Source organism: Peromyscus leucopus, chromosome 16_21, assembly GCF_004664715.2.
Source record: "Peromyscus leucopus breed LL Stock chromosome 16_21, UCI_PerLeu_2.1, whole genome shotgun sequence".
Lineage (NCBI taxonomy): Eukaryota > Metazoa > Chordata > Mammalia > Rodentia > Cricetidae > Peromyscus > Peromyscus leucopus.
This window is the reverse complement of record NC_051084.1, coordinates 4,747,440-4,760,670: the sequence shown is the minus strand read 5'-3', so window position 1 is coordinate 4,760,670 and position 13,231 is coordinate 4,747,440. Positions and strand designations below refer to the sequence as shown.

At 53.0% G+C, this 13,231-nt stretch overlaps 1 protein-coding gene across 2 annotated transcripts in view; it reads right to left on the bottom strand.

The window, feature by feature from the left end:
- The window catches only part of Foxp4 (forkhead box P4), a 54,591-nt gene that overhangs the window by 27,232 nt on the left and 14,128 nt on the right, over positions 1–13,231 (bottom strand). For both annotated transcript variants that reach the window (XM_028887216.2, XM_028887215.2), the window contains exon 2: positions 7,391–7,637. In XM_028887216.2, coding sequence (XP_028743049.1) covers positions 7,391–7,621 — 231 coding nt within the window. In that variant the 5' untranslated portion in view covers positions 7,622–7,637. The remainder of the gene's footprint in view (positions 1–7,390; positions 7,638–13,231) is intronic.

The window sequence follows — 13,231 nt, the reverse complement described above, 5'->3', positions numbered from 1 at the left end:
TAGCCTAGGCAGACACAGGTTCTAGACCAGTAAGGCTTTTTCCTCCAGTGAAGAGGCATAAAGATAAAATTACTCAGAGAAGGGGGGCAGACTATAAAACCCCCAAAGTGATTCTACTTTTCTTCCCTTGGATCTTTTTTTTTTTTTTTTTTTTTTTTTTTAAGAAAGCTTTTTGGAAAAGGCTGTAAATTTTTTTTACACCAACCTCGTAAAAATGACATCGGCACATTCTCAAATTAGAACCATTAACATGAAAACCAGGAAAGCACAGGCACAGACAGGCCTCCCAGGTGGGAGACATCCCCAGGACAGTCCAGATTCGGGGCCCCTGCTGCCAACTGCAGCCGGTTCCCGCTTCTTGAGAGGCTGGCTTCAGCAGGTGCAGACCAGCCATGGGCCAGTGGCAGAGAAAGGACTTTGTCCCTGGACAGCTCCCGTGTCCTGCCCTTGCAGGTGGGCCTCTCAGCAGCTTGATTCCCAGTGACAGCCAAAGCCAGCTTGGCATGGTTCTGGGAGAGGCAGGGCTTGGGGTCCAGTGTCTGAGGGGACGGCATCGAGGCGTCGACAAGGAGTGGAAGTGCAGAGGTGGACGGCATGGCTCACAGTCAGGTCCTCTGTCTTAGCTGTAGAATTCTCCAGAAGTGGGTCTACTCCACACTGCCTGGCCCCAGCCACTTCTTCAGGGGCTGGGTTTAGATTAGAACCCGGCAGATACCTTCCCCAGGGATCCTATGAGGGCATTTTAGAGCAACCCCAGCTCACACTGTAGGTTCCAGGGGAGCCCACGGGGTACTGGAATTCAACCCTCTCCACTTGAACCCTCAGGAGAAACAGACTACCCCGCCCCCACTGTTCTCCTGGGTGGGGAGTAATCCTGGCTTCTGTGGAAAGGAGGTAACAGCAGGGAGCCGGCGCAGAGAAGCTCTGTATGCCGCTCCTGGCGGAAAGCAAGCCAGGGGTCCTTCCCCCAGGCTCTGGGCCCCTTCTTTTCTCCTAAAGGGGCTACCTCTTGGCAGACAGGATGGCCTTCGGCTTACTGAAGTGGCGGGCAGCCATGCCCCCACCCCTCAGCCCCCACCTTCTCACCCACCTCTCCCCATCTACTTGTTCTGTGCTGAGGTACAGTTCTGAACCGCTCCCCACCCGAGTGGTTTTCCTCCGCACACCCCAGTCCTCTGGGGAGGGACTCCATCTCCAGAAGTTAAAGGATCAAAGCTGACACAGAGGAATCCAGGGCGAGAGGCTGGAGTACTGCAGATACGGCCCTGACCAGCAGGAAGGCTTCAGACAACTGTTGGCAGCCTGTGGGCGGCGAGGCGGGGCTCATCCCCTCTGGAAGCTCCCTTTCCACCCAGTCCTCCTAAGGAGCCTGGCAGAAGAGGCCAGATGGAGGAAAAGCTCTTTCCATTCTTCCTCTCCCCTCCCCCCAGCCCCCTGACTCCCCAACCCCCATCTCTTTGGAGGGGGTGAGTTAAAAGCCCATTACTGGGCTCAGCCCCCCAACCCTTTTGAATCTCCTCACAGGATGTGACGGGGTGGGATTTGGCCCGGTTGCCATGGCAACTGCAGTGGGAGTTCCCAGACGCTAGGCAACCCTCTGGTGACCCTCTCTGACCTGTCACCCCTGCAACCCAAGGACAATGGGAACGCTGGCTCTGGGGGCCCAGGACGCCTTTCAGCTCAGTGGCCATTGGTTCTGCCTACCCCCACTCTGCCAGTTCAGCCCTCCTGGCCCCAAGTCCAGCTGTCTGCCAGCAAACCAGACCAGTCCCTAAGACCTTCCAAAATCAGGGCAGGGGCACACCTCTCACGGCTCAAGCCCACGGGGTATTTGTGGGTCCCCACAGCATTTTCAGTAGCAGAGGCAAAACGAGCCTCAACTGTGCCTTGCTCAGGCTGACCTCCAACTCAATATCGTAGCAGAAGATGACCTTGAACTTCGGGTGTTCCGGTCTCCATCTTTCAAGTACTGATGTTACAGGCCTGTGAGTGATGTCATGCCCAGTTTATACAGCAGCTGGGGATCGAACCCAGGGCATTACATGTGTAGGGCCAGCACTCTACCAACTGAGCTACATCACCACGGCCTAGAGTTCCTGAAAGGTCTGTGGTCCTCCCACACCACCTTTACAGGATAGTCTCCACAGAGAGCGCGGCTGTGGAGGATGTGGGAAAGCTCCAGGGAGAAAACCGAGCCTGGCTCTCCAGTGGCTCCGTTAGTACTAACGGCTCTGGGAAATACTGAAATGGGGTAGCCAGCAAGGGACTCTGCAGCCGGAACTGGCCTGGCAGCTAAGCTGGGTCGCCCCCTCACCTCTGTTTAAACAAGGTCCCAGCCTGCTGTTGCATGGAGACAGAGCACCAGCTCTTGGAAGTGACGTGGCTGGCCTCTCCAGCACTGTTTGCTCCAGCCTCAAGTCCTGTCAGCCGCCTGCCTTCTGACTCGCCCTGTCTGGCTGTCTCTCAACTCATTACTCCTAAAGGCCAGGACTGCATTTCCAGGACTTGTTTACCAAAGAGACAGGGACCCACAGACAAAGGGACTGGGGCTGGGAGACCCTAGGAGGGCAGGACAGACTGTCAGACTGCCTCCAGCAAGCTCGGGGCGATGGTTGGTCCTCCCAGCCTTCCTTTTGTTTTGACACAGGGATTCATGTAGGCTAGCCTCCTACTCTGTGAATCTGAGGATGACCTTGAATTTCCCCACAGCCTTCCTCCTGCACCTAAGTACTGAAGTGCTACCACGCTCAGCGAGGATGCCTTTGTGTGTTCACACAAGTGTGTGTTCACACGTGTGTGTGCGCCAGTGTGTTCACCTGTGCAGGACACGTGTTGAGCCAGCGGTTGACTTTGGGATGTTCTCAATTGCTTTGCCACATTACTTTAAAAATGTGTATTCATCTATTCTTCAAGGATTACAGACATGTATACAATGTATTCTAATTGTGTCAACCCCTAGCCCCGCCCCCCATTCCCATCTTATTTTTAGACACAGTGTTTCTCATTGAACACGGCTGGGCTTGTAGTTTGAAGTAGACTAGCTGGCCAGCCAGCTCCAGGGATTCCTGTCTCCCTGTCACCCCAACACACTATGCTGGGATTATAGGTTTGTTCTACCACACCCAACTTTGATGTGGGTGCTAAGGATCCAAACTCGGGCTCTCAGGCTTTACAGCAAGCACCCTCTCCACTCAGCCATCTCCAGGGCCCCAGGGCTGCTTATGTCGGAGACAGGGTCTCACCAAGGAGCCCAGACTGTTCTTAAACTTGAGACCCTCTTGCCTCAGCTTCCTGAGTGCTGGGATTATAGGAATGTGCTACTATACTTGGCTTTAAATTGACCCCCCCCCCCGTCTATTTTCTTAAATTATTATTCGTGTGTGTGTACATTTGTGCAGGGGCCCTGTTGCCACGGTGCAAGTGTGTGGACAACTTTCAACTCTTAGTTTTCTTCTTCTACCATGGGTTCAGCAAGTGCTTTTACCCAGTGACCCATGTCTCATGGGTCCTGCTTTTCTTTCTTGTTTTAAGAGACCCCTTTAGCCAGGCAGGAGGTATTCTCACTCACTGAGTATTCACACATGCATTTAGCACCTACTGTGTGTGAGAAGTTCTTCCTCCCACATCTCCCAGGTCACTGTGGCTGTAGTGGGAGGGACAAGGAGGGAGAGAGAGAGAGAGAGAGAGAGAGAGAGAGAGAGAGAGAGAGAGAGAGAGAGAGAGGGCTGAGCCCTGAATGAGGCACCTGGCGGCTGTCACTGCTGCCTCTGGCTGCCTCATCAGCAAAGTGGCCTCTCTCCCCAGGGATGCTGAGGCAATTTGATGACATTTAATGTCACAGTGAATCCAAAGGCTGTCTTCTACAGACTTCCTGCTTATGGCTGAAAGGCAGGTGGAACCAACAGATAACTTCCCTTCCTTGATCTTGCTTCCCCCGCCAATAATAACACCTACTTTTAGGGGACCAAGAGCTGCTGAATGTCCTCTCCCAAAGCCTCAGTTCATCTGCTGGAAGTGGAAGAATGACCCACAGACTATGTTTCACTTTAATTGAAAATTTTATCATTTTAATTTTGTAGTGTTATTTTCAAGGTTTGGAGCCAATGAAACCTTTTCTTAAATCTCACATATTTTCCTTGGGCCTGGGCACTTCGCCCACGGTGAGTCCAGATGGATAAAACGGCCATCCCAGATTATTTTGTGAAGCCGATACAGGATTTTCCAGGACTTTGGGATGGTCCCCAAAACAAACAGGAGCGACTGGAACGTGGACTTGAGATGGTAAGTCATGGTCCGTGTACAGGGCAGGGCCCAGAAATTTGATCAGTACAGACAGTTCCGTCTCTCCCGCCCAAACATCTCCCCAGTTAACCAGAGGCCTGTGTTTATACCTCATGGCAAGCTTTCTATTTTCTTTTTGGGAATTACATTTTGTTTATGTATTTTGTGGGTATGTGTGCGTGTACACAAGCCACAGGACATGTGTGCGGGTCAGGAGACAACTTCCTGGAGTCAGGTCTTTCCTTCTACCTCGTGGGTCCTAAGGATCGAACTCAGGTTGTCAGGTTTGGCTGCAAGCCCCTGAGCCAGTTTGCTGGCCCCAAGTTTTTTTGTTTTTTGTTTAAGTTTCCATTTGAGGCAGCTCCTCCAACCCTCTGCCACATTTGAAATTTTGCATAGTTCTCTTTGCAAAGAGATGCGTGGCCTTGGAAAGGCTCTAGGGGTACATTTTTTAAGATTTATTTTTAATTATGTATATGTAAGTGTGTGTCTGTGCATATATGCACATGAATGCAGGTGCCTACAGAGGCCAGAAGAAGGAACTGAATCCCCAAACTGGCATTGCAGATGTTTGAGCTGCCACATGGGTGCTGTGAATCAAACCTGAGTCCTCTGCAAGAGCCCATGTTTAGTTATATTTTGATTAAAAAAAAAAAAAAGTATTCTGTCTCAGCAGAAAGCACAGACTCAGTGGGTCTATTCCCCCAGAGAGTCTGCTTAAGAAGGATGATGTGACATTGCCCACCAACATCCAAAGATCATATCCCTGAAGATCTGAGTTCGATCCCTGGGTCCCACATGATAGGAGAACTGACTCTTCAAAGCTCCATACATGCACTGTGGCATGTGAACACCACACACACACACACACACACACACACACACACACACACACACACTATAAAAAATAAGATGCTAGGTGTGCTGGCTTACTCCTTTAATCTTAGCATAGAAAGGCAGGAAGAGGGGACTGGAGAGATGGCTCAGAGGTTAAGAGCACTGACTGCTCTTCCAGAGGTCCTGAGTTCAATTCCCAGCAACCACATGGTGGCTCACAACCATCTGTAATGAGATCTGATGCCCTCTTCTGGCCTGCAGTCATACATGCTGTATACATAATAAATAAATCTTTAAAAAAAAAAAAAAAAAAAAAAAGGCAGGTAGATCTCTGAGTTCCAGGGCAGCCTGGTCTATACAGCAAGCTCCAGGCCAGCAATGGCTAATAGTGAGACCCTGTCTCAAAACAAAACAAAGACAAACAAAACAAAAAAACCCATAAATATGGAGAGTGACTAAGAAGGTCCCCTAAACCCATCTCTGCCCTCTGTACACAGGAGCACACACATGCAAACAACACACACAGAAACTCCCCTATTTTTCACACCTACTTGAACAAGTGTGAGCGTCTCACCCAGCTGCTTCACATCCTAACAATCAGTACGTTAGTGGTAAGGCCGTGCCCTGCGGCTGCTAGGGTGCCGCCTGAGACTCAGGACAGGTTCCTTCGGTCCCTGTTTGGTGAGCTGCTTCAGGTGCGAGCCTGGAGCCTTAGGTGTTAAGAGGGGGTGGTGTGGGGTGGGGAGGAGCCTGGGTGACAGCAGTGTCCCGAGGAGCAGGAAGGCCCTGGCCGCACAGGTGAGGCTGGTATAGAGCACCCAGGGTCCCCCTGCTCTGCTTTCCCAGCTGAGCCCCTAAGGGCCAGGCCACCAGCAACAGTTTAAGAGGCAAAGTCAAACAAGAAGACTCCCAAGGCCAGGGCTGGCTGGGCTGGTTCTTCTGAATCCTTCAAGCATTATCTCCTCCACCCTAACCCTTGGTTAGGTGGGGCTGAGACCTGCTCACTCATAAGCTAACTAGGTTCTTCACATAGTGCCCTTGGGTTTTCAGAGAGGTGAGATTATAGTCATAAAAGAGGAAAGGGGACACAGACTGGGTTCCTAAAATATAAACCTGGGGGGCTGGAGAGATGGCTCAGAGGTTAAGAGCACCAGCTGCTCTTCCAGAGGTCCTGAGTTCAATTCCCAGCAACCACATGGTGGCTCACAACCATCTGTAATGAGATCTGGTGCCGCCTTCTGGTATACAGGCATACTTCCAGACAGAACACATACATAATAAATAAATAAATAAATAAATAAATAAATAAATAAATAAATAAATCTTCTTTAAAAAAAAAATACAAACCTGGGCTGGAGAGATGGCTCAGCAGTTAAGAATATCTGCTGCTCATCCAGAGGACCTGAGTTCGATTCCTAGCACCTGTATCAGGTGGCTCATAATCATCTATAATCCCAGCTACACAGTATTGACGCTTGGGGCCTTTGCAGGCACCTGAACTCACCAGCACATACTGTGTGCAGAATGCAGATATACACAGAATTCAAAATATAAAAATAAGATAGGGAGGTGGTGGCACACGCCTTTAATCCTAGCACTGGGAGGCAGAGGCAGGTGGATCTCTGTGAGTTCTAGGCCAACCTGGTCTACAGAGCGAGATCCAGGACGACTGTTACATAGAAAAACCCTATCTTGAAAAAAACGTGTGTGTGTGTGTGTGTGTGTGTGTGTGTGTGAGAGAGAGAGAGAGAGAGAGAGAGAGAGAGAGAGAGAGAGAGAGAGAGAGAGAGATTGCCCTTCTTCTCCCTTCCTGGGCCTCTTTCCACACTCTTTGGCCTGTAAGTTTAACCTCTTCTCAGCTCAGCTCAGAGACTTGGGCAGCCTTGGTTCACAGCACAAATAAAAACCCCTGTGTGCACAGCACACACTCCCAAACCTGTTCATACAGCCAGTTCCCCAGCCCCGTGCCTGTAAGAGCCAAGACACCCACAGACTCAACACAGGCTTTCAAAGCCTGCTGCCCAGGCGGCTGTCGGCCCTTATGGCTTTGCTGGGACTATTGCAAACTTCATAAACTTGGGCCCACAGTACCACTTGGAGCTCCCCAAGCTCAGGCTAGCCACCAGAACAGCGGACACACAGGGAAGCCCCTGGAGGCTGGCCCTTCTCACTATCTGAAAGACAGGGTGTTGGGCAGGACAGAGCAGCGACGGACACCCGGGTGGCCCAGCGGGTGGGGGACAAAGGCCCGAGGGGATCAGCCGGCTCCTACCTGTTGCTGTTGGAAGTGCAGCAGCTCGGTGGAGGTCATCTCGCCATTGCAGTCCGCTCCCGCGGCGGCGGCGGCGGCGGCCTCCCTGCCCGAGCCGTCCCGGCCCGCAGCCGGAGCCGCGCCGGCCGTCCCGGCCCCGCTGCTGCCATCAGCCTGCCCAGAGAGGCTGCCCACGCCGTTCTGACCCGACGGAGCCGACCTGATTGTCTCCGATGCAGATTCCACCATCATGTCGCTCTCTCGGGACCTGGGGAAGAGACGTGGGGGAGGGGCTGAGGCTCAAGGATAGATTGCCAGGGCAGGTTCTACCTGGGACTACAACTGGAAGCTGCCCCCACCCATCAGCCACCACCTCACCAAACCCCGTCCTGGGGTGGTCCCTTCCTCAATTTCCCCGAAGCTCCTCCTGACCCTCTCAATGTCACCCCTTCCTCAGGGTTAAGGGGCAGCTGCATAAAGCAGCTGAGGCCCCTACCCTGCAGCCTCCCATTTCCTTCTTCCAGTGACAGGAGATGGGGGAGGGTAGGAGATAGCCCTCCCCTCTCCCCTCGGGGCCCTAAACCTGTTTTGGTATCTCCTTTTAGCTGGGACCTACCAAATCTCTTCCCCTCCACCAGCAAGGTCCCTTGCCTTTGTTTCCATATAGATGCGGGAGTTCCCTGAGGGCAGAGGGTGCTTCCCAGGACACAGAAGGCCCTAAGCCCTTAGCATTTATGGAAGGCATCCTGGGCCCACTATCCACCTTCAATTCTTAATTCCTCAGCCCAGCTACCAAAGTAACTCTTATTTATTACTACCCACAGCCCAAGAGCCCTCCTCCGAACAGTGAGATCTGTATTTAACACCCATTTCACTGATGGAAAAACAGAGGCTGGGAGTATAGGCTTAGGTAAAGGCTTAGCAAGTTGGAGGCCCTAGGTCCAAGCCTCACCCCCCAAATAGGGCAGTTAGTGTAATTCAAGGCTAGAGTGTGTGCTCAGCATGGGAGGCCTGGGTTCCGTTTCCCAGCACTAGATAAACTGAGGCGGGAAAGAAGGGAAAGAAAAACTGTCACACCTATAATCTGTTTGGGAGGCTGTGGTAGGAGTTGTTCCAGGCCAGCCTGAGCTTCCGGAGAACCTGCCTCAAAAACAAAAAGATGGAAAGATGGCTCAGGTTAGAGCACTAGCTGTTAGTTCCTGGCACCCAAATAGGCGTGCTCACAACTCCAGCTTCAGGGAATCAGACACCCCCTTCTGGCGCCCACAGACACCCACACAAGTGTGCACCTACACACACACACACATAGTAAATCTGAAAAAAAAAAAAAAACCAAAATCAAGTCTTTTTAAAAAATACATTTCTTTATTTTATGTGTGTGTGTATTTTGCCTTCATGTATGTCTATGCAGCATGAACATGAAGAATCCCGAAGGAGGAGGCATCAGATCCCCTGGAACTGGAGTTACAGACAACTGGTAGCCACCATGTGGCTGGGAATCGAACCCATGACTCTGTCCTATGGAAGAACCACCAGTGCTCTTAACCACTGAACCATCATCTCTCCAGCCCCAAAGTCTTATCCAAAGCACGAGGGTCAAGGCCCAGATGCCTCCTCCTTAAACCTGGTCACATGGATCGGCTGTAACCTCTCTAGAGACTGGGACAGTGAACAGCAGGGAGAGCAGGGGGTGAGGAGTTCCCTTCTCAGGGTGTAGAGCACCCCACCAGCCGACACACTTCAGAAGGGGGCGGTTAGCATAAAATGCTATTCCGAAACCAGGAGGTGTAGTGCATGCCTTTGACCCCAGGCGCATGCCTGTAATCCTGGGCCTCTGAAGCAGAGGGATCACAAGTTCAAGACTCTGCCTGCCACTCACTAGCATGTGCACACGCAGACACACACACACACACACACACACACACACACACACACACACACACACACAAAGCTCTTCTCAAATCTAGATTATATTACCCAGTGAACAGTCACCCTAGAGGGAACAGTTGGCACCCACCTCAGACTGTTGTTTAACATATGTCTCAGACTCCCTAAACCTCTGTCTCCTTGTCTGTCAAAAGCATTTCATCCCAGCCTCTTGGAGACCTTTATAGACAAGCAAGCCCTCATCAGCCCATTCATTCCCATCCGCCCTAACCGTGGGGGAGAGGTGACAAGGTTCAGAGAGGCTAATGATTTGTCTGATGTCACACAGGGATCAAACCCCTTGAACACCCAGGAAGGACTGGAGAAGCCAGTCAGATAACCACATGTCCTTCTCGGCCAACAGGATGAGGCCCTTCAGGTAACAGATTAAGGAAACCGTAGGAGGTGGCTGAATTACTTACTCTTCCCAGGTGAGGCTCCCAGCAGCATCCCCCTCCCATCTCTACTTTTCAGTCTTTCCTTCTCTCCCCGGGGCCACTTGTTCAATCTTTATCCCTGCTGGAAGCAGGGTGGGAGGTGTGTAAGGGAAGGGGGCGTGCGCAGAGGGGTCACACCACCACTCTGGAGGCCTTCTCAGATTTTGACTCCGGACTGTCTCTTGCAGTGGATTGAGGAGAGGGATCCTAAAGAGCCCATACACTGCTCAAGTAGCCTTAATGTCACAATATGCTCTCGTCAGTAGCTCCCACTCCTGAGTTCTGAGAGGAGCTGGAGCAGGGGTAGAGTGTGGAGGTGACGGTTTGGAAGAGATTGAGCACTCAGTTCCCAAGCCCGTAATAGCCATGTCAGCCCCAGGGCTAGTAGCTGCCGGATGATGGATGGGTGGGCTCTGGCCTCCACCCACCACAGCACAGGGCTCCGGCCCCCTCCCCTGAAGCCACCCACCCCGAAAACTACAGGAGTAACTTCCCCCACTCAGGCCTGGGCCTCAGCTGGGGGTGAGGAAGTGGGAGGACGGCAGAAGCCCACTGCCCACTCGGCTCTCCCTCTCCCTCTCCTCTAATTCCAGCCCTGCTGGGCAGAGAGCAGCTTCCAGCTCAGAATCCCAGACCAGCTGCTCTGAGATCTGAAAACTCCTGGGCCCCAGGGGACAAAGACGAGCCTCGGGGGTGTGAGCGCGCGCTCGCAGGAGAAAGCAAGGAGAATCTGGCAGCTCTTTCTCCCAGGGAAGGGAAAGTGGTCCCCTTCCAACAGTCACAGGGGCACAGCCAAGTTGTGGCTCTGACAGCAAGTTTGGAAGAAGGGGAGTGGAAGGAAGGAGGATGCCAATGGGGGTGCCCCTTCCTTTCCCATCCTTTCGGGGAGGAGGGGGAGGGGGAGGAGGACAGCGATACTAAGTGAACAACATAATTGTGGCAATGTGCCATGTAATAATAGCTATTCAAGGGCCGATCATTCATATTGAACAAGCCTCTCATTTGCATGCTTGCGATTCTACGCATTTGAAAAGTCATTTCCGCAGGGTGTATGAATAGCAGCCATCCCCTTATGGAGTGTGCTCTGGCCCCTCCTGGGGCCCTGGCCCATTGACACACACCCATATACCTCCTTCCAGGTTCCCGCCCACCCACCAACACTAGCCCCTCAAACCCGCATGGCAGGAACTTCCAGGCCCTCGAGGAATCCTCACCTTTGCCCTGGCACACCTGCCTTCCAAGACTGAGCACAGCAACAGCCAAGAGCCTCCAGCCTCCTGACTCCTACCCACCTCTCAGAAGAGTGTTGTAATGAAGATGGGGAGTTCCCTGTAGTGTGGGTGAGCAGGCGCTAATGTCTGGGGCTCAGCCAGCTAGAGGTTGGGTGGGGTGGGGTGTTGGGAGGGCGCCGTTATCAGTGCCTAGTAACTAGGAGGAGGGGGTTGGAGCAAATCACGGGTGTGCCTTTTGACTCTGGCTAGGAGAGATGGCACCCTCGGCTGTCACAAAAAACCATGAGCCCTGTGCCTTCTTACATCTCAGGAACTCAGTTTCCCTTCTCTCCATAGGAAAGTAGTTTCAGGAGCTCCTGGGAGGTGGGGGCGGACACCCTAGCCTAGTTGGTGGATGTGAAGCCACAGTATTTGGGTGTTGCTGGGAGCCACCAGGAGGCCATCAGAGTCACAGCTTAGTCCCCTATCCCAAAGGCTCCGCCCAACATGGATCACAGCTGGCTGCTCTGGGCAGCCCTTCATTCCTATACGCCTGTCTTACTGACTTCACATATTCCTGTCCTCTCTGTATACAGTCACCCATTTCTGCAGCAGGGAAGGACACAGCTGAGACCAGACCACTTAGTCACAGTTGTGTGGCCCTGGGCCAGTCACTGGCCGCTCTTCATCTCATAACCCCTTCAGACTTGGTGTGTGCTCCTCAGCACTCAGGAAAGGTAGGCAGGGGGGTCAGGTTTTCAAGGCCAGCCTCGGCTAGCAGCCAGCGGCCCCCGCTTTTCCCTACCCCCAAAAGCCACTAAGGAGTGGGCACCAAACATTTTCAAATTTCCCTAAGAATTGCTAAAACTAGGGCTTCTCACCTCAGCCAGCATCCCCAGACCACTCCCCCCACCATATGTCGTGGGTAGTGGAGGACCATTTACAGGGTGTGTGTGTGTGTGTGTGTGTGTGTGTGTGTGTGTGTGTGTGGTGGGGAGGGGTGATCCAGGATGTGGAGGGCTACATGTGGGTAGATCCTAGTCTCCCATCCTCCGGATTCCCTTGGTGAAGTCTGAGCACTAGGGAGCCATGGCCAGGCCCGGGCTCCAGCAGGCGTCCTCGGAAGGAAGGCAGGTCAAACCCACAGACACCTCTTCCGCTTTGGGGAACTCCGTGGCCATCTGAGGGCTCCCACTTTGCCGGAGGCTTTTGCCTCTACGCAGCACCCCAGCGGGAGCGAAGGCAGCAACGCCTTCTCGGAACCAGCCAGGGTCCGCCCCGTCCTGTCCCCTCCCTGCCGGAAGTGACGAGCTGCACCTAGCTAGGGGCCAAAGGGGCCCTCCAGGCCTGGGGTGCCTTTGGGAGTCGGAGAAAGGCACCAGAGCCCTACACGTGGACAAACCTTTTGTGCCTTTTCGCGGGCCCATATGGCGTGGGGAGTATTAATTACCGTCGCGTTTTAATTAACAGTCGCTTAATCTGAGCTGTAACATTTGCCACGACACCCTGCGCCTCGCCGCGAACCCGCGCCGCCCGCCCTGCCAACTCATCAATTAATTTTTATTGACGTTTTCTTCCCCCAAACAGGCACAATACCAGGGTTTTCCAATTAACACCTCCGCGATCTCTAATTAGTGCAATTAACAGACTGATGGATGCCCGGAGTTTACCCGCGAGGGAGGGGGTTGGGGGGAGACCGAGGAGCTCGCGCGCGCGCGTCCCGCGTCCCCGGGAGCAGCGGCGCAGCAGCAGGAGAGGAGACAGACGGGGGCGTGGCCGTGGGTCACCTGTACCCGGAGTCCTGGTGGCCCCTGAGCAGAACGTGGCCCTGTTGCGAGTCTGACACTTAGGGCTAGAAAACTGGTGGGTCACAAACTTGCTGAAAGACTTGGAGCAAATAAGTGGATGTTGTCTACTTAAAACTCCAAAGAAAGCCGAGGAAGCCGATTGCAGTAAGAGACAGAACGTCCTAAAGCACAACACCATGGAGAAAAGCGAGCCCAGGGATGAACCAAAACCTTAGCTAGCTTGTACGGGGCTCCATCCCAGAGTTCCCCGGTGCAGCTGACCTGCTTGTCTGAGGCCGTAGGGCTCCGGGAATGACAGAAAGCTTCAGTTTAAGAGCTAGCTTTCCCATGGTCCAAACTAGTTAGTTAGTTGATGGATCTCTGAGGCCACGTATTCACTCAACAAACACTTAGGGGTCCAATTAACCCAAAAACAGATCTAGCCACAGAGCCTGAAGGGCAATTCTTTCTAGGAGGTATGCAAAGACTCCCCCAAGGCGA